Here is a 20,453-nt window from a genome sequence, read left to right as displayed (position 1 = left end):
TCATTCCCTTTTTCCAAGATAATAGTGAAAAACATAAATTCCACAATTCTCTAAAAATTCTACATTGAAATAGCTTTTTAAAGTTATTTATAGGAGAAAGCAGCCCTGTATATCCAAGTTGCTTCTGAGGATATCACTGTTTTAAAAAGCATAATGCTATATATTCATAATTATACCAAGTCATAAAGAAAAAGGTCAGCAAGTCTATTTAAAAAGCCAGCAAAATGTAGTAAATTGAGCACTCTTAATAACCAGTAGAATTGGGTTTGAGTCAACATGTGAACATGTCTCAAACTCTCAGACCCTTAAGCTCTTGAACTGTGAGACAAATGATCTTTTGCTGCCTTTTTCATACCTTTAAGTACCATAAAATGTGAGCTGATAAAAGTCATTTTAAAAATTCTGGGATTAAAATACAATTTAAAAAAAATTTTTTTTAATTCTATGTAAATTATCTTTGGGGCAGCTTTGTGATACAATACATAAAGTGCCAGATTTGAAGTCAAGATTCATCTTCCTGAATTCAAATCTGACCTCAGACACTAGCTGTGTGATCCTAGGCAAGTCATTTAACTTTGCCTCAGTTTCCTTTTCTGTAAAATGACCTGGTGAAGGAAATAGCAACTATTTTAGTGACCATGACAAGAAAACTAAACAGATTCATGGCCAGGATTAAAAAGAATATAAAACAAGTTTTTTAGAAAATTCACAGGAGAAATCCAATCCCTGATGCTTGATAAATTTGATATATGAAAATTATGATTTACTAAAAATTTATTATAGGCTTCTTTATAAATAGTGCGTTTCATTAGAATTTGAATTAGAATGTAGAATTGTGAGAGTCTATAGATATTTTTAAATCTGCCTGCTTAATAAGTGTTTTTAAAGTAATTTTACTTAACACTTTTCCAGAATGTACTGTTTAAAGAAATTCATACCTTTATCTAAAAGCAATGCCAATAGGGTGGGACAAATGGCATATACATATACTAAGAAGATCTAGATAAAAGAAATCATAAATAATAAAATATTGGATGAGATTCAACAAGGAAACAACTATTGCTTACAAGTATTTTAATATATTTTAAAAACTGATGATCCATATTTTGAGTGATAGAAGTAGCCTGTTTAAAAGGCACACAATTCAGAATAACAATATTTATATGGCATCTAAGGTTTACAATATATTTTGCATATTTTTATCTTGGTAAGCTTAGTTATTATCCTCATTGTGCTGATGAGAAAACAGAATGAGAGAGATTAAATTACTTTTATAAAGTCTCAACTAATGTGTCTGAGGTAGGGTCTCAAATCAATCTTTATGATTTCAAGTCCAGTGTTTTATTCACTGTACTACCAGCTGCTTATATAGATAGGGTAGCTTTTTAGCTTAACATGATGGTGTTAAATGCCACTGAAAGAAGGCTGATACTTATCACATGTGGTTGATATAGAATTTTGACCAAAGAATTGATGATGTGTAATGTAATTTTTTGAGTACTATATATGCTAATAGTGTGCCTTGTGGTTGTATGCATTTTTAGTTAAATGAGCTAATATACATAAAAACACTTTGCAAACTTAAAGCATTATGTTAGGTTATTATTTAGTTGTGTAGTTTTTCAGGAGTTATATGTTTCTGGAATAATTGAATGTAGTATTGTTTTTTAGAATTTATGTATTTTATATAGCTTTATTTCTCAGTCATAATAGTTCATTTTAATCATTTTGTTCAGACAATTCAGGAACTGTTAACCGAATTATGATGACAGCGAACACTCCAGAGAATTGGTTAAGCTTTTTGCTCAAAATAGAAAAAAAAAGTGTTCCTCAAGATGATGGATTTCTAAATAAATTGATTGGCCGTTATAGTCAAGCAATTGAAGCGCTTCCTCCAGACAAATATGGTCAAAATGAAAGTTTTGCTCGAATTCAAGTGAGATTTGCTGAACTGAAAGCGTAAGTATTAACTGTAGTATTTACAGGTAAGGATAGGGAGTTCATTTCTGACTTTATGTCACAACTGACATAAAATTCTTCCCATGCAAGAAGCAATAATTGCTTATGAATTTATTCAGTTCTATGTTATCCAGATATATTTAGATAGTTTTATTTGTAAATATTATAAATATTTCAGGATATCAAAATAAGTATAAAATTACTATTTACAAATGTTAATATTTTTATAAGTTCAAAATATATTTTTCTAAAATTCTGTCTTACCTTCTATTTTTAGTATGTTGCTGCTAAACAGAAAAATTGTAAACTATTTTAAACTTAAGTAAATGATTCTTTATACACTAGGTATAATTATTTAGAAAGAAAGGTATAGTTAACAATGCAGTTTTATATACAATCATTTCCTACTTAAATTTTTTGATGTATTTATATAGACTATTTATAGAAACCACTTGAAAAAATGTGACCATAGAAATTATTTGTCTTTTCTTAAAACTTTTACACAAATGGTAACAAAATCTTATGCCTACTAATGGCTATTTGTCCAGGATCATTTAGATTTGCCCAAGATCTAAAAATACTCGATGTGCAGTTAAACTTCATAGGTATATACATAATGGGTTGTATTCTACCTTTATTCTATTGCACAGAAAAATATATTATGCTGAAAATTGGTATTCTTAGTAATACTAGTGTTATATGACAGTCTGAGAGAACAAACCCTTGAGATGCTCATATTTTGAAGAATTACTGATTTTATAAAGTTAACTTTCTGTAGCACTTTTTATTCTCATCTAATCTGAGTCTTCATTATGACATCTTACAGTATTCAAGAACCAGATGATGCACGTGACTGTTTTCAAATGGCCAAGGCTAATTGCAAGAGATTTGCTTTTGTGCATATATCTTTTGCACAGTTTGAACTATCTCAAGGTAAACTAAAACTGGTTATCTATGTTACAAATATGTCTTAGATCTTTAAAGGATTGTTTTATTTATCTGCTTATAGTTCGGTGCTTTGTATCAAATCAATATAATATGAAGTGAATTTTTGAGACAGCAGGTATAAAAGCACAATAATAAATCCTTGAATTTAAAATACTTTTTTAAAAGCAAACATCAGAGATATATGTCATATGGCCAAGAGTCCTTCAACTTTCAGGAACAAAAATGAAGATTGGAACTGTGAGGATGTTCTTTCTTACCCAAGCCAGAAAAAGTATTAATCCTTTTCATTAAAGAAAGCTTCAGGGAATTAAAATAACTGATAGAAAAACCATGTCTCTCAATTTAGAAATGTAATATTACCTATACATATACTATCCTTTTCTGTTTTAAAGTGTGATTAATCAGTTCTCTTAAAAAAAAAAAAAAATAGCTTTGACTCCAAGTAGGAGCTGATCCTACCAATTTGGTTCTTTGAGCTATTCAGATTCTATATATACAGTTAAAAGTTTTCTGGTATTGAACTTAACACAAGACTTGGTATTTATCTATTAATTTGAATGTTAGTGCCCCACTCTTGACTTAAGCTTTATTCTGTAGTCTCTGACTGATGACTTTCTGGTTCCATATTTTGTTGACCAAGGGCTCCTAATTCCTCTAATTAGGCTTCCTACTCCTCTAATATCTTTTATGGGATAGCAGCAAGACTGAAGCTAATGACATACAGTACTCTGGGTCATGGTTGATAAACAACTCAAAGCACAGAGACAAACGGGAGTAATGCTAGAAAGAACAATGGATAACGTGGAGAATTGGAATATTTTGCATTTATACCTTAAGCCTTTCAAAATTTTCCTTTATAAGGTATAAATATTTTTCTTGGATCTACTTACTTCACTCTTTTATCAATTCATACAGACCTAAGTTTTCTCTGAAATTATGCCTTTCATCATTTTTAAAATGCAGAAATATTCTATTATATTAATTTATCATAATTTATTCAGTCATTCACTAAATTGCTAGGTAGCTACATTCTTTCTAATTTTTTGTTTTGTTATGCCAGGAAGTAGCATTATGAATATTTTGGTATATATGGTATTTTTCTGTCTTTGACTTCTTCAGGTTATTTTTCATTAGATTAAAGGGTATGAACAGTTCAGTAATTTTACTCATATGATTCCAAATAGTTTTCTTGGAGAACTGAACCAATTCAAAATTCTACCAGTTTTATATCACTGTGTCTTCCCATAGCCCCTCCAATGCTATTTACATTTTTAAAAATTTTGGTAATTTGATGAATAGGAAGTGAAATTCTAGAATAGTTTTAATTCACATTTTTCTGTCACAGATTTGGTGTGGACCAGAATCTCACACAGTATCCAACAATAAGTTTCAAATGGATACATGATTTAACAAAAAAGGTCACAACCTAAACAAATAGAGCTACTAATAAGTTACTTTTCATATATATGTATAAAGTGAAGAATTCATGAACAAAGGATAAGGAGAATGTCAAGATTAGACATCAAATTGGCAAAAATGTTGATTTTGCAGGGGATTGTGGGAAAACAGGTATCTTGTTTGTAGTTATCAATTGATCCGGCTATTTTGGAAAGCAGTTAGGAATTATGCTTCTTTGGCTCGATAATAACACTGCTAGGCTAATAGTCCAAAAAAGATTTTTAAAAAATCCCATGGTATTTCTTTATTGTAACAAAGAATTGGAAAATGAGGAGGTGTGCATTATTTGGGGAAAGCGAGACAAACTAATATATGTTAGAAATGATAGTTTCAGAGAATTTCAGGATTAGTGTGTACTGTTGAAGAATGAAATAAGCACCCAATAAATGGTCAAAGGATGTAAACAGGCACTTGAAATCCAAACTTTCAGTATTCATATATATATATATATATATATATATATATATTTTTTTTTATTATAGCTTTTTATTTACAAGTTATATGCATGGGTAATTTTATGACATTGACAATTGCCACACCTTTTGTTCCCATTTTTCACCTCCTTCCCCCCATTCTCTCCCCTAGATGGCAGGTTGACCAATTCAGTAATCATATTTTTTTAAAAAAGATACAAATTACTAATAGAGAAATGCAGATTAAGTCAACTCTGAAATTCTACCTCACACTGGTCAGATTAGCAAAACTGACAAGAATGGAAAATGATAAGTATTTGGGAGATGCTGGGGGAATGGACCTATGAATGGACTGGTTTAGGTATTTGAATTGGTTTAGCTATTCTGAAAAGTAATTTGAAATGACCAATTATACCATTACCCTAAAGAGGTCAAAGAAAGAAATGTGTATTAAAAAATAAAACTTTCTTGGAAAACCTGGAAACAGATTATACATCATTTGAGAATGCTTGAGCAAATGATAGTACAGGAATATGCCATGAGAAATGATAAAACTTTTAGAGAAACATGGGTTAGACTTGTATGAATTGATAAAGAAGCAAGTAGTACGAAAAGAACAATTAATATGCAGTAATGACATTTTAAATACAAAAAGTTTTGAAATACTTAAGATCTCCAGTTAATGCAGTGACCTATCATGATTGCAGTCAGAGTACTATTGAAGAATTTTATCTTCCTCCTGAAAGGCAGGTGATAAATTCATGGTATAGGATAAGATGTACATTTTTGGTTAATGTGGGAATTATTTTACTTGACTATGTTTGTTTGTTTTTGTTTTGTTATAAGGTTTTTTATTTCGTTTTTGTTTATTTTTGTACAGTGTGGCATGGGAGAGAAGAGCAAACACTTGTTAATTAAATAAAATTTAATTTTTAAAAGTAATTTTGAAAAGTGAAATAAGTAAAACCAGGCAGGTAATTGTACAGAAACAGCTTTGTAAAGAAAAATAACTTTGAAAGATTGATCAATGCAATGCCCAAATATTATATAGGAGAATTGATGATAAAGCTTGCTGTTCCCTTCCTGATAATTGATAGCTTCAGTTATAAAATAAGACAGTTTGGGAAAGGACTAAATTGGGGATTTGATTTGTTTGAGTTGGTGCATGTATTGTGAAGGTTTATTTTTACTATTTTTAAAAATTTGTGGGTGGGGGTAGAATTGGGAAGGAAGATAAGAATAGAATTATAAAGACAAGTGAATAAAAGAAACTGTCATTAAAGCTTTTAACATACAAGAAGAAAGAAAGTAGATAAGCAGGACAGCTTTAAAAGTTACAAGTTGAATTTATTAGATATATTTTAAAAGGAAGCTGTACATATTAGACGCAGTTTTGTATACAGTGTACTTTTTCTAGTGTATAACATGTGGAAGCGTTTAATTTAACTTTGGTAAAGTCAGAATAAAAGATATAAAAAACCTTTTAATCATAGAAAATAACAATAGAATGACCAAAACCAAAAGTATCATAAAGCAATTTTAAATTAAATAAGTAAATATAGATTAAACCAGATAATTTTGAAAGTTAGATACTTTAAAAGAAAGCAAGCTGAAGGTGATAGTTTTGCAATTTTGCATACAGTCTTCTGTCCTTTCTTTGTATATGGAAATACTCACTTAGTTTTGAAGTTCAAAAGTTTAAAAAAAAAAACTTAAATTGCATTTCTTTTAATGATTTTGCATTTTCCATATGAACTTTTGAGTTTATAATTTTTATAATTTATGGTTTTCTTAGCATATGGCTCATAGGTGTTAGTTTCTGTTTGAGTCTGACACTACTTTTCTCTTTATATCTTCCACATCTTTATTATTGCTTAAAATTAATTTTTTGATACTTTTAGTTTATTGTTGATAATGTATACTAAATTAATTTAAAGGAACTACACTGTTATTTGTAATACTTTATGAAACTGTACTTAATATTTAGTGTTAATCAACATCATTTATTAAGTGACTCTTTTATGCCAGGCATTGTGATGAGTGGTAGTGGTAATGATCTGAGGACATATACGTTTTTTGAAATTTGAATTATCTACAGAAATAAGTCTAGTTATCAAATGAGTGGTGGGCAACAATAGCATAGATGGTTGCAAATGCTTTTTATACATGATTGTTCAGGGGATTATTTGGATTTTTTGCTTCTTTTCCCTGTTATCTACAGAACTATTAGCTATATCTTTATTGCTATTCTAATGCAATTTGGGATTAAGCCATATCCAAAGATGGAAACCACTTTCTGAGGTCTTGTTGATCACTTACAGAAGAGTTCCTTAATTGGGCCTATCCTACAACATCAATAAGCCCAGATCTAGCACCCCTGAAATTAAAAGAGGAAAAGAATAGTTCTTCTATGCTACACTAAGGAAAAAAAAGGCAAAATATTTATAATTGTTAGGTCTGTGTCACTATTTGTGAAGTAGTTGTTGAAGCATATGAAAGAGCAATATTGACATGTGATTTTCTAAAAATTATCTTTTTAAAAAATGTGTTACAGAATCATATTACAAAAAGTGTTTTGCATGTCTAGCAACATTTGTGGATACATTTTGGTTTTGATTTAATAATACTTTCAAAAAAATTCCAATTACAAGGTAGATTGCTTGAAAATAGTTAAGTAAAATCATCTAATAGCATGATTGTGGCTAATAGTACAGTGATGCATATTTATTGAGAGTGTGTGGGGGGTATGTGTGGTGTAGGGAGAATGATGATTCAGGTGATTTCTGTCCTTAAGGACTTTATAGCCATATCAGTTTTTTAAAAGATGAGTTAAAATTAAAAATTTATGTTGTATGAAATAAGTGATCAAACTATAATCTATAATTTAAATGTTTCTGGAATATGTTGTTTACGTATTGTATTTCATAAATTGTAACCTTTTTATAGAAGTCTTAAAAATGTATATTAAAAATGTATAAAAACTTACTCTAATTAATTTTTCTGGCTCTTACGGTTGCTTCTATTCTCTACTTTCACTCTGAAATCAGAGAGAGACTTCACTCCAACTGTTCATTTTCCTGTTTTCTGGTTATAAGCCAAAACTGACTGACAGAACTGTAGTTGTCAGGGGGGAAAAAGTATAACAAAGGACATGGTTATGGTCTCATTCTTGTTTTTCATTGCTTATTAGGCAACTTTAAAAAAAGTAAGCAGCTTCTCCAGAAAGCTCTAGAATGTGGTGCAGTCCCACAAGAAATGTTAGAAAATGCCATGCGGAATTTGAATCTGCAGAAAAAACAGTTGCTTTCAGAGGAGGAAAAAAACAACTATTTAGGTAAATCTCAGTACATATTTTCCTTTTTGATCTATGATTGGCACTTGTAAATAAGGGATTTGGGATTTTTTTAAAGTATGATGTGTGTGTGTGTGTGTGTGTGTGTGTGTGTGTGTGTGTTAGAAACTGCCTTTAAAAAGTGACTTTCAAACTTCAATATAGAAAGGACAATGAATCAGAATGATTCTGAAGGGATTGAGAATGGAATCATATGTCATTATAAAACCAGGTAGAGTCATCTCTGAGTTCAGACATTAGTTCTGTGCCCTGGGCAAGTCACTTAATTCTATTTACCTCACTTTCATTCAAAATGAGCTGAAGGAGGAAATGACAAATCACTTCAGTATTTTTGCCAAAAAAATGGAATCATGAAGATTGGACACAACTGAACAGCAACACTATTGAGACCAATGGGAGCAACTTTAATATACAGGGCAGTTTTCTTGTTAAATTTTTGATATGTAGAAGGGCAATTTGGAATTGAAGACAAAACCATAAATGATATTCAAAAGTGACATATAGCCAATCATGTGCATATATAAATTAAGTTTTTCTTTATATTATTTACAGCAATTCCCATTTTAAATACCCAGGAATCATTCCAAAACCCACTTGGAAATTTACAGAATAGAAATATTAATTCTGATTCCAGAAGGCTATCTAATGTGTCCAGATTTTTATATGGGTAAGAAAATTAAGTTATTGAAGATGTCTGTCCATTATGATACTGCATAGATATCATACTTTAAAAATTTGGTGTATTTTCTTCTTTAGGGAGAACATACCTCCTCAGGATACAGAAATAAGTAGTAGAAATCCCTTGAAGCAGTTAAATAAATCTAAACCGGTAAGAGTTTTAAAATGTTTTGTGTGGCATGGTAAAGATGATTGTGAGGGTTTGAGCTTTAGATTTTATTTAATTTCACACCTAGTTATTTTTCATTCTTTCCCAAAATCTCCAGTCATGCCCATTTGGAAGGGTTCCAGTTAACCTTATAAATAGCCCCGGTGGACCTGTGGAGAAAGATGGTCCAGCTGGACAGAGTTCTACAAAAAGGTAAGGGGTGTGTGTGTGTGTGTGTCCTCATATGCATATGTACATGTATATATATTTTTACTTTTAATATGTTAAGGAAAGATGTTACAATGGTCTTGTCTTGTAGACTAATAGCTACTTCTTTTTTTTAAAATCCATGTGGATGGGCAGTCAAGAAAATCTGGGTTAAATTCTCCCTAAGTCATTTATTAACTGTATGAATGGACAATTCATTTAATGTCCCTAGACCTCAGTTTTCTCCTCTGTTAACCACTAATGTGCCTTCCAGTTGTAAAGATCTTTGAACTTAGGTCATATCCCGATTCATTGTTGGAAATCTGGAACAGATTGTATTTTTGTTCATGTGCAATTTAGGAGTTCACATAAATACAAGGCTCCCAAAAGTTCATTTTTAAGCTTTTAAAGCTTAAATAACTGAATGATTCTATATACCGGCAGTCCCCAGGATACATCCACCTTTCAATTATTACTGATACATAAGTAGCAGTTATAATATCAATCTTGTCACCACCACCTGTTTTTGTTAGAACTCATATAACTAATGTGAATTATATCTTAAGTCTATGTTAGCAGTTGTATATTTTGTTACATTGAATATGTTATGGATTTCTTTGGTAATTTATTATCTTGCTAAAATGATGTGTAGGAAGAGAGTGATATTATTAAATAGACTTTTTATCTTTTGTGCTTGCACAAAGCTTTGCATCTAGTAGATACTTAATTTTTATTCTGTAACTGTCTTAAAAGAAAGAAGTTCTTTTTCAGTATTGGAGTGGCAAAATGGGAGGTGATTCCCTTCTAGACCCTATGATTTTGGGGTCAAGGAAGCATACCATTTTGGTTCCAATTGGTTAAATTGTATGTGCTAGTTTTTATTGTATGCTTTATTAGCAAGAGGGGATGGCAAGTTGAAATAAAAGTTTTAGTTTGAAAATTAGTCTAGAAGAACCTTTCCTAAGAAAATAGCTATTACATCTTGCCTGGCTATTGTAATCAAATCCTCAGATTGGAGGGGTAACAGAAATAGGCTATTAGTTCATGTTTACTTACCAGTTATTTAAGACAATATATAGTACTTAGGAATGTACCTCTAAGAGAAACCCAAGAACTATCTGAACAGAACTTAAAACACTTTTTATATTAATAAAATTAATTTTTTAAAAAATTCATTAATATTTTATTTTTTAATAAACTAATTTTAATTATTATATATAAAATCAATAATCATTATTAAACTAATTAATTAAATTTAAAAATAATTTTATTAATAAAAAATAAGAAAAAAGTTAATAAAATCATTTAAATAATTGGAGAAATACTAATTATCTATCAGTGGACCGAGCCAATATAATGAAAACAACAATTTTACATAAACTAATCTGCTCATTCAGTGCCATTCCAGTTATACTAGCAAAAATTATTAGGCCAGAAGAAAAATAAGAAAATTGATTTGCAATAACAAAAGATCAAGAATATCAAAGGAATTAAAAGGGAAAAAGAATCTAGTTGTTCTAAATCTTAACCTGTATTATAATACAGGCAATACTTATCAAAACTATCTGGTACTGGCTAAGAAATAAATAGAAGGACTCATCAGTGCAATAGAGTTGGTAAAAATGTTGGGAAAACTGGAAAGCAGTCTGGCAGAAACTCAGGATAGATCAGTATCTTACACCCTTTACCCAAGGTAAGATCAAAATAGATTCATGATAGACATCTAAAGGGAAATATAAGTAAATTAGAAAAACTTAGAACATATTACTTATTATATTTGTAGGTGTGAAGATTTTATGAATGAAAGATAAAAAACACTGGGTTGTAAATTTTGATTACATTACAAAGGTTTTTTTTGTTTTTTATTTTTGTTTTTGTTTTTTTTTTTCAATTAAAACTTAATATAGCACCCAGCGAAAAAACTCTGGGAGATGACTATGAGCCACTACATAGAATTCCCAATCCCTTTATTTTTGTCTGCCTGCATTTTTGATTTGTCTCTTGCCTAGAGTGATCAGGGAAAAGGGGAAATAATCTATATATTCTAAAATATGCAGCAGTTTTCTTTGTAGCAGTAGATAACTGGAAATTGAAGGGATATATCAATTGGGGAATGACTGAATAAATTGTCATATATGATTATAATAGAATACTACAGTACTATAGAAATGATGAGTGGTTTGGTTTTAGAAAAATATGGAAACATTTGCATGAAATAATGCAAAGTGAAATGAGCAAGACTAAGAGCATGCTGAATACAATAACAGCAATTTTGTTCAAAGTGTGAGTAGGAATGATTTAGGTATTCTGAGTAACATGATCATTCAGATCAATTTTGAAGGAAAATGCTCTCTCCATAGAAAGAACTGATACATGGAAATGTGTATTGTATGGTTTTCTGTGTGTGTGTGTGTGTGTGTGTATAATATTGAATTTTCTCTAATGTGATACTGAGAGGAAAGGAAGAAAACAATTTGGAACTCAAAATATATGCTTTCTCTCTCCCCCAAAAGAAAGAAATGAAATAATAAGAAACAATTATTTAAAATCATATATCCAGAGCTGAAAGAAATTTTGGAGACTATAATCCAGCCATCTCATTTTTCACTCAAGGAAACTGAGGTTCAGAGAGGTTATTAAGTAATTTGTCCAAGATATATCTCAATGCAAAAGTTGAGATTTGAATCTGATTCTTCTGACTCTGGATTACTACTCTATTGTAATGGGCTGAAGCTCTAGTTGATGCACTGAGGTCCCAAGCACGTGAGGCTAAATAGTAATTGGACTATACTCTATTAATATATGCTTGGAGAAAGAATGACCTCGCCCACTCTCTGCAGGTTTTGATGGGTTGTATAGGAAATGACATAGAGACAACTTGGGGGGGTAGAGAGAAAGAGGCAGAGAGAGAGGTAGAGATACTGCTTGTCGGGATCGTGGCGCGGCTGCTCTCACTTCCTGTTGCCATTCCCCTTTACCTCCACAAAGAATAAAGATCGAGGATTTTCCCTTAACCTGAATTCCTGACTCTGGCTGATTTTAAAATACGTGGTCATCACACTCTATAACCTATACCATGCTCCTCTTATTGGGCATCTATTGTTTTATATAGTTATGGATATGCTAAATATAACACATTTTCTGTTCAATAGAAATGAGAGATGAGTTTCTAAGATGAATGTTAAAGTTGTTTTCTTTCATGGATGACAGACAAAGCCCTGGATCAGAGTATCAAGATCTCAATGTGCCAAAACTGGAAGCAAGTGAAGGTGATTCCTATGAATTAAAAAATATAAAGGTATTTCAGATTTTTAGTCTTTATATATTTAAAAAAAAATAAAACCCTAAGTTATTAAAAATTAATTAGATTCTTTCAGGTCATAATATTGCAAGTTAATTGCTTTTTGTGTCCTGAAATTTATTACAAAAACATATGTTCTTATACGACCCTATGTGGTCTCCCGCAACAGAACTTGTCCTTTTCTTGAAGATTCAGCTTTGTCAAGCAGAGGAACTCTTACTCAAATGGACAGTAAAATGGTCTGGAGTGTCTATTTGAACAGAGATTGTGGGGCAGGGTATTTTACCCCTTCTTAAATAGTATGCAGTAATTAAAGACAAGGAAAACAGTTTGTCCTTCATAATTTGATATTTTTTATAGTTTTGGTTTAATGATAATTTTTAACCTTATCCAAAGATCTCTTTAACCCTGGAACATTATAAGTGATGTTTTAGAAGCATACTATTTAGGATTATAACGATTTAATGTTATATTGACAAAAATGTGCAAGTTAATGTAATTATTTTGGGTGAGTAAAGTTACATTAATACTAAAAAAAAAAAAAAAAAACAAAACAACTTTAGAACTTGTGGTGATGGGGCACCATGTATACATAAAATTTCTACCTTTTCCTAAATCTAATATATTTTAGCCTCAATTGATTCATCCAATATTAGCTTCTCTGTAGGTACGATTACTCTACACAGGTTTGTCTTAACTGACACTTTACAGATGTGTGTGTTTGTGTGTGTGTGTGTACGTACACATGAAAGTGCTCAGTAGAGATCTACTGATACTAAGTTGAATTAAGAATTTTTGAACTAAAAAAATGATAAAAGGTATTACTAAAATTTATCACTTTACTTTAGTTGGCATTTTGAAACTTTTCAATCATTTCATGTAGATACTTGAAAATATCTACTTTATGAATTTTCAGTTATCCACTGATAAGGATTCAGAGCTTACTCCTGATTCAACAGTGACACTAAGGAATAAAACAGAATCTTGTCTTCCAACCAAAAAAGAAGGTAAGAGATCCAAAGTAGAAAAAAGAGAATGAAATATTTCAACTCATTGTTCTTTATCTTTTAAAAAATAAAAATACCAGACATTTTTTCTTGCCTCCATTAAATGAGGATTAGCTGAAGTAACCAGCAGAGAGAATAATTTTTATCTATAGATAGCTGTATCTGTAGATATCTGTATCCTTCACTACCCTGTTTTTTTCTTGTGTCTTGATGAGCAGACATTTGTTGGGAATTGTGGAAGAGTAGGGAAAAAAAAGTATTGTGTAAGAATTTCTTGATAATTCAAGCTACTCAAAAGGAAAATGGCTTTCTATGGAAGTAACAGATTCTATATTTAGTTTTCAAAGGGACACTGGATGACAACCACTTGAGAATTTTAGAAGGGGAGGTTTCAGGTACAGGTTGAAATAGATATCCTCTAGATAACACTTGTACAAAAAAAAAATTTACTCTTTGAGGAATAATCTGAGAGAGAAGTACTGAGGGTTTTGTATAAAAGATTATTTAACATGAAAGAAAAGAAGGATGGACAAGTTAGTGCAATGATTCTTGATTGTAGTGCAGTTTGTTTGATGAGTTGTCCAGTTGCAAGAGACATTGAAGCTGTCTGTAAAATACTTGACTAGTATTTATTTTTCACCAAGAAATAAATCTGATAATGTGATTGATTTCTGTTTTTCTTTGTGATTTCTTCTATACTGTGTATAGTTTGCAAAATGAAAGAATTAGCTCTAGGAGTACTCTTTCAGCCCAAGTTGGAAATTATATATTTTCCTAATAAAAGGCACCAAATAGTCCAGGACATTTGACACCAAAGAATAAAATATTTGGATCCAATTGCTTTATCTATTCTGTACTTAAGTGTTCTGGTTGAGTATAGATTTGATCTATCTAGTGGAGAAACAGAGAAAACTAATATTTTTATTGGTTTCCATAACAGTAAAACCTGTTGTCTGACATGGTAAGGACTGAGAGTGTTCATATAGTATCATTATGTGGACTATCAGTATTTGAAAGACAAATGCAATAAAAATAAAGCTATACTTAATATATTTTAATTTTTAGGATCTGGCAGAAGCTCAGGGTTATGCTTTTGAATATCAATGATCATTGTTGTATGCAGGTGGCAAAATAGTGCTATATGTACATTAATAGCTTGATGTTTATTGGTTGATTAAAGACTGAAATACTAAGTAATATTTTAAGGTGATAAAAATAACTGGATAACAATTAACCATTGTTCTTCTGGTTATTAGGAGTTTTCTTTGTGACATTATATATCCTTTGCCTTTAGGAATTCTGTAGTGTGCAGGTCAAAATTAAACTAAAGGGCAATGAAAAAATGAAGAATTTGTATTTCTTTACTAGTAAAGTGATTGCATATTTACTTTTAAATATCTAATTGGAGACACTCATATCAAAAATAATAATAAATTAAGTTCTCTTCACTAGTACTTGATCTTTTACATGATGGACATGCCAAAGATATATCATGGACTTTTAGAGCAAAGAGAAACCTTTGCACAAAATAGAAATAATTTTGGTAGTATCCTGTTAATGTTGAGATTTTATTGTGAAGTTGTTTATCTAAACATTGTATATTAATACAATTTTCAGAAAACAGAATGCATTATGAAGAACCAAAAGTACCAGAAAATAATCAGATCCATCGACTGTCTAATTTCAGTAGTAGTAGTAACAGAAAATCAGAATCTTTAAACCAAAATCCCGTTGCAACTTCTAATCATTGGCAGATTCCAGAGGCAAACCGAAATGCCATACCAGAGGTAATCTTTGAACATAATTATTCCTGTTGTGTAACACAAATGTATAATTCTGATAGGCTTTATTTAGAATACCATTTCAAAATCATAATATTTCAATTGAGATTTCCTTTAGTGGTGTATCATACTTAATGGATTGAGAATTAAAAAGGAAAGAGTTTTAAGTATATTCAGTAGTCAGAATTTTTGCTCCATATATAATGGTCTTGTGTATTTTGGGAAATCTTTAAATTATAAAAGATAGTAAACATAATTTTGGATAGAATACAGAAGTTTTTAGGAACAGATTATTAAGACTAAAAAGTGCCAGTATTTTGTTGAAATCTGTATGGTCCTTTATTACTGGGAAATGAATTTTAAAATTTTTAATTAATTTAGAGAAATTAATTAAGAGTAGAAAATAAGGGGCCCCTAGGTGGCGCAGTGGATAGAGCACCAGCCCTGAAGTCAGGAGGACCAGAGTTCAAATTTGACCTCAGACACTTAATATTTCCTAGCTATGTGACCCTGGGCAAGTCACTTGCTCAGCAAAAAAAAAAAAAAAAAAAAAAAAAGAATAGAAAATAAGGGGTATAAAAATAGGTGCAGAAAACTATCATTGTTAATGTGTGAGCATTCTTTTATGTTTTCTCTATTTTCTATTTTGATTATGTAGAAAGCTTAATAAGCAGGCTTGAATGTGAAAATCATTTTAAATTTCAAAATGTTTGTTTTTGGTTTAGCAAAAACGTTCCAGTTCTGAACAACCTGGCCTAACTATTTCAAAACAGTCATCACCAATAACAGTTCCTAAAAGAATTGATAACAAATTTGTGTGTAATACACCCAGCAGCAACAGCAGAAGCACACTAAATGACTACATGTCCTGGTAATGCCTTTTCCTTTTATATTTATCTTTTTCAGTGAGTTCTCATCTCAGTTTATTATTAGTATTATTTTCTTAATATATATATATCCCAAACCTATACGGATGTTAAACCTTTTTCTTTATGATAATTAGATAGGGATAGGTGCTCTTTTTAAAAAAGGTACTAATGGAAGCAATGATAGGACTAGTTAATGACTAATGAATTTGATATAATTTCTGATTGATCTGTAATAGCTTTGCTTTCTTTAAGCTTTTAAAAAATTTTTTCAAAACAATCATAGATTGTTTTTTATTCCTCCTAAAGCAAGCCACACCAAAAACTCAAAATCAGAAAGAAAAAGTAATTAGCTTTTAAGGACAGGACAATTGAGAAGTGGGAAAAAGAAATACTACAGAGGAAGTTCAATTTGAATACTTTCTGAGTGTTAACACTGTGCTAACTACTCAGAATAGTAGAGTACCTGACGTTTCTTCTTTGATAAAGACAAAAAAAAGTGAGGTTCTTTATAATGACTATTATAATAGTGACAATTCAGACTGGAAAAGATAAACTCTGAACATAAGTGAATAAGAAGGGTGGCATAGTGGGAATAAAAATATAGACAGGGTGTCAGAGAAACTCAGGTTCAGGTTTTGACTTTATCATTTATTTAACTCTGTTACCCTGGATAAATAATGTAACATTTCTGAGCTTTAGATTTCTCGTTTTTAAAATGTAGGTGATAATAACTGTGGTAATTCTCATAAGGTTATTATGAGACTCAAAAAAGATAATGTGTTTACAAAATTCTTTGTAGATTTTAAAAGAGCCATATAAAAATTAGTTGTTATGGGGAACAGTCATGATTTGAGTCCATGGTCCACAGAAGGCTACTAAATACAAAGTGTGTAGCATTGGCCAGACTCGTGTGATATAGTTGAAGAATATATAATTTCCAGGGCTTAAGCAAGTCTTCTACTTTTTTCAAAGAAAATGATCAAAGAAATAATATGTTAATTATCGGGGTGTGGCAAGAAAACTTCTAACTCCACAAAAATTGGCAAATCTAGTCACGTTTTTAACAAAGCTTGCTTTGGAAATAGATTTGAGTGTCACAGTGCCCTTTGGTTTCCAATGCATGTCACTGTAACCAATCATCCTGGTGAAATTGTTTAAATATAAAATCATAGTACCTCAGCATTGGAATTGAATTTAGAAATTATCCAGTCTACCCTTCCATGGATTTAATGTCCATATGCTCCTATGGCTGGCTGTGTTAAATAAACTCTTCTGAGCACACTCATTGTCTTGGCCCAATAGTCAGTAATGCTGCATATGATGTTATTTTACAGCTTAAATGATATAAAGACCAGTCAAAGTGATGAAATAACCTACCTTGGGAATACTTCTTAAAGTGCTAATAACAGTAGGATATTGAAACAGAAAATACATTGATAAATAGTAAATAAACTTTTTAGCTCTTTCCCAAAGCTAAGTCTTTATAAAAGAACTCCTATTGGTACTTATCTTAGTTGGTAGTGTTAAGGGCTATTAAGGGATCCCCTGAACTTTGACTTGCCTTTTTTTTTTTTTTTTTTTCAAAACACTGTTCTCAGCACTTGCAGGAGGTCCTGAATATATCAAGGATGAAGCTCTCCCTAACCACAGCTGATATAATTTGTTGTTTGGGCCCCAAATAATTCCAAGAATTCCCTGGGTGTCCTTAGGAGGCAAGATAGATCCTAGTTGTTTTGACACTGAAAATAATTGTGCAGCTAGAATCCCTTGTAGATAAGCAGGCTCTTTTATGTAAGCAGTCTAGTGGTTCCCAAAGACAAAGAATGCTGCTTTTGCCTTGTCTTCTTCCTGCCCTTTAGGGGATGTTTTGTCCTTTTTCCACCTTTACTGGCCTTTTCCCCTCCCATTCTTATTTTTTCCTATTTTCTCCTTTTGTACTGTAATTAATATGCTAACTTCTGTAAGGAGTATAAATTCTTTGGATTCTACATACATGTTCATTTGCCCTGTAAGAAATTTGGTTTTCACATAAGTCTCATGACATTGTCGTTGCCTATTTGACAGTAGTTCAGTATTACACAAATTTGATAAGATATTTATTTTGTCTTCAAGGATGAGTAATCCAGAAACTATAGAGCATATTTAACCAGATAAATACTTTCTTCAGATAATCAGCAAAATAATAAAACTTGACTCAGATGCTATTGATGTAAAATAGAAGGTCTTTTTCCTTATCGGATCATCATTATTAGGAGAGAGAGGTGGTTGAGTAGAACAATTTTAAACTGAGGCAGAACAATTAGGGAAACCTAGGCAGGACAATTTAGGGAAACTGAGTCAGGACAATAAAAGAGAACTGTGGCATAACATTCCACACTCTCTCTCTCCTGAATATTCACATCTTTGAATTACCTTTCTCTAGAAGGTCTTAGTACCATAATTTTGACCAACCCTATGTAAAGCAAATAAACCAAAATAAAACTAGAAAAATGCAAGGACTTATGGCAATGACAAGTCTCTCCCTGATAACCCCAGAGTTATTAGCATAAAAACAGCATTCCTCATTTAGGGAGGCACACAGGCTTCCCTAATGCAGAAATAGCAGGTCCTCTGCAGTTGGAGAGCATCTCAGCCAGAGAATCCAGTTTGAGATGGACAGTTCACTGTGAGTTAGATCTGTGGTCATTTGTGCATTTAAATCAGTCTCTGCTTATAGAGCAGCAGGGCTCAAGACATCCTGCTGCCCATCCTAAGAGGGCATCCCAGGTCTGTCAGGAACTCCAAAGGTGGGGAGGGAGTGGGGCCTGGAGTAGCTCCACCTGTCCCCTCTCCATAGAACAGGAGCTGCTACTAGGAAATAGATTTCTGAGCAAATTATGCAGTTAGACCAAGGCAGGCAACCCTCAACTATTAGAGGCCTGATACCAAAATGCCAAAATACTAATTAAGGAACTGGGGTAACAAGAGTGAAAAAACAAATCAGAGAGATTGCCAGTCCCAAAACAGGTGTCTGATTTTTCGTTGTTTATAAAAAATAATCTCCAAAATTGAGTCTGCCAGGGCAATTCCAAAAGAATAAGTGATTTTAACTATGAAATCACTTTGAAACTTTGAAAGTTAAAACATAACCAGCAAATCATAGTTCAGTAAATTTTAAGCAAGGAGTAAAAAGGAAAAGGACTGTTTAAATAATTTCCAACTCCATCTAAACTAATGAGACAGGGGGTGGGGCAGAAGTGCCTTAAGAAAAATATATCAGTTTCTTCAATTTCCTAACCAGTTTCTTCCTCCCTTTTTTTTCTCATAGAAAGGAATCATCAAATAACACATATAAATATATATATATTCCACATATAAATCCCAAGAGTGAATCAGAATTCCTATACATAACAGACTAGTACAGTAAGTTTCCTAAAAATCCCTCAACATACAGCAATAGTTACATAGTTTAACAAATCCCAGTTTTAACAAATCTTAAACATAGTAATACAGTCAAAATTTTAACAGTAATTCAATCACTTTCCCACTCCCCTATATTAGTCCAAATTGCATCAGGAGCAGTGGTCTCTCAAAAACTGCTTAATGCTGAGGATGGTCCCAGATGGTCAGTCCAAGGAGGGGATGGGTATGGCCATGGTGCTTGCTACCAAAGCTTCACATGGGCTGATCCATGTCTCAGAAGTAAGTCAATATCTGTAATTTGACCAAAATCTAGAACAAAAAACACAAATTTAACAAATAAAGGTTAGAATAGACTGATACAAAATGTGAAGAGGCCAGTATGAATTGGCCAGCAGCTTAACTTTCAGCAAAACAGGATAAAATAGCTTTTATTCATTTTTTACTCCAGTTAATTGTCCCACTAACTGTCAGAGGGTGGAGCTTTAAAACTCCGAAAATGCATTAATTATAAGCCCAAGGATTTTACTTTCAATAACAAATCCCATTAACTAAAACCTCGGCTAAATCCTAAATAGATATTTACCATAACCTTTTTATAACAGTAAGAATTTGTCTCAGTAAGTTCACTTCTTTCATATCTAAGTAGACAGTTTCACAAGTGAATGTTATACATACAAATCATTTTGCTTTTAAAATATCCAGTACATAAACAAATATTCCAAATTTCATATTGTCCATAACAAACATTTTCAAAAGGACAAAAAAATATTTTCAGAGGCTCTTTAAATGACCTCAGGATGACCCATTAAATCAATTAAAACTTAGATAGAATATCCTATACAGAATATCCTAATACCACATAAAAGAATCCAAGAGGTTCTTAAAACTATTAAACTTTTAGAATACCATAATCTCATACCGATAACAGTA

General features: G+C 31.4%; 1 protein-coding gene across 2 annotated transcripts in view; it reads left to right on the top strand.

The window, feature by feature from the left end:
• TTK (TTK protein kinase) overlaps positions 1 to 20,453 on the top strand; it is a 44,787-nt gene that overhangs the window by 6,112 nt on the left and 18,222 nt on the right. For both annotated transcript variants that reach the window (XM_031964595.1, XM_012549179.3), the window contains exons 3-12: positions 1,737 to 1,959; positions 2,786 to 2,892; positions 7,969 to 8,112; positions 8,683 to 8,797; positions 8,887 to 8,959; positions 9,075 to 9,169; positions 12,374 to 12,461; positions 13,381 to 13,471; positions 15,089 to 15,258; positions 15,978 to 16,123. In XM_031964595.1, coding sequence (XP_031820455.1) covers positions 1,737 to 1,959; positions 2,786 to 2,892; positions 7,969 to 8,112; positions 8,683 to 8,797; positions 8,887 to 8,959; positions 9,075 to 9,169; positions 12,374 to 12,461; positions 13,381 to 13,471; positions 15,089 to 15,258; positions 15,978 to 16,123 — 1,252 coding nt within the window. The remainder of the gene's footprint in view (positions 1 to 1,736; positions 1,960 to 2,785; positions 2,893 to 7,968; positions 8,113 to 8,682; positions 8,798 to 8,886; positions 8,960 to 9,074; positions 9,170 to 12,373; positions 12,462 to 13,380; positions 13,472 to 15,088; positions 15,259 to 15,977; positions 16,124 to 20,453) is intronic.

The sequence above is a fragment of the Sarcophilus harrisii genome, chromosome 4 (assembly GCF_902635505.1).
Source record: "Sarcophilus harrisii chromosome 4, mSarHar1.11, whole genome shotgun sequence".
Classification (NCBI taxonomy): domain Eukaryota; kingdom Metazoa; phylum Chordata; class Mammalia; order Dasyuromorphia; family Dasyuridae; genus Sarcophilus; species Sarcophilus harrisii.
The sequence above is the reverse complement of the archived record's forward strand: the minus strand, read 5'-3'. Positions and strand labels throughout refer to the sequence as shown.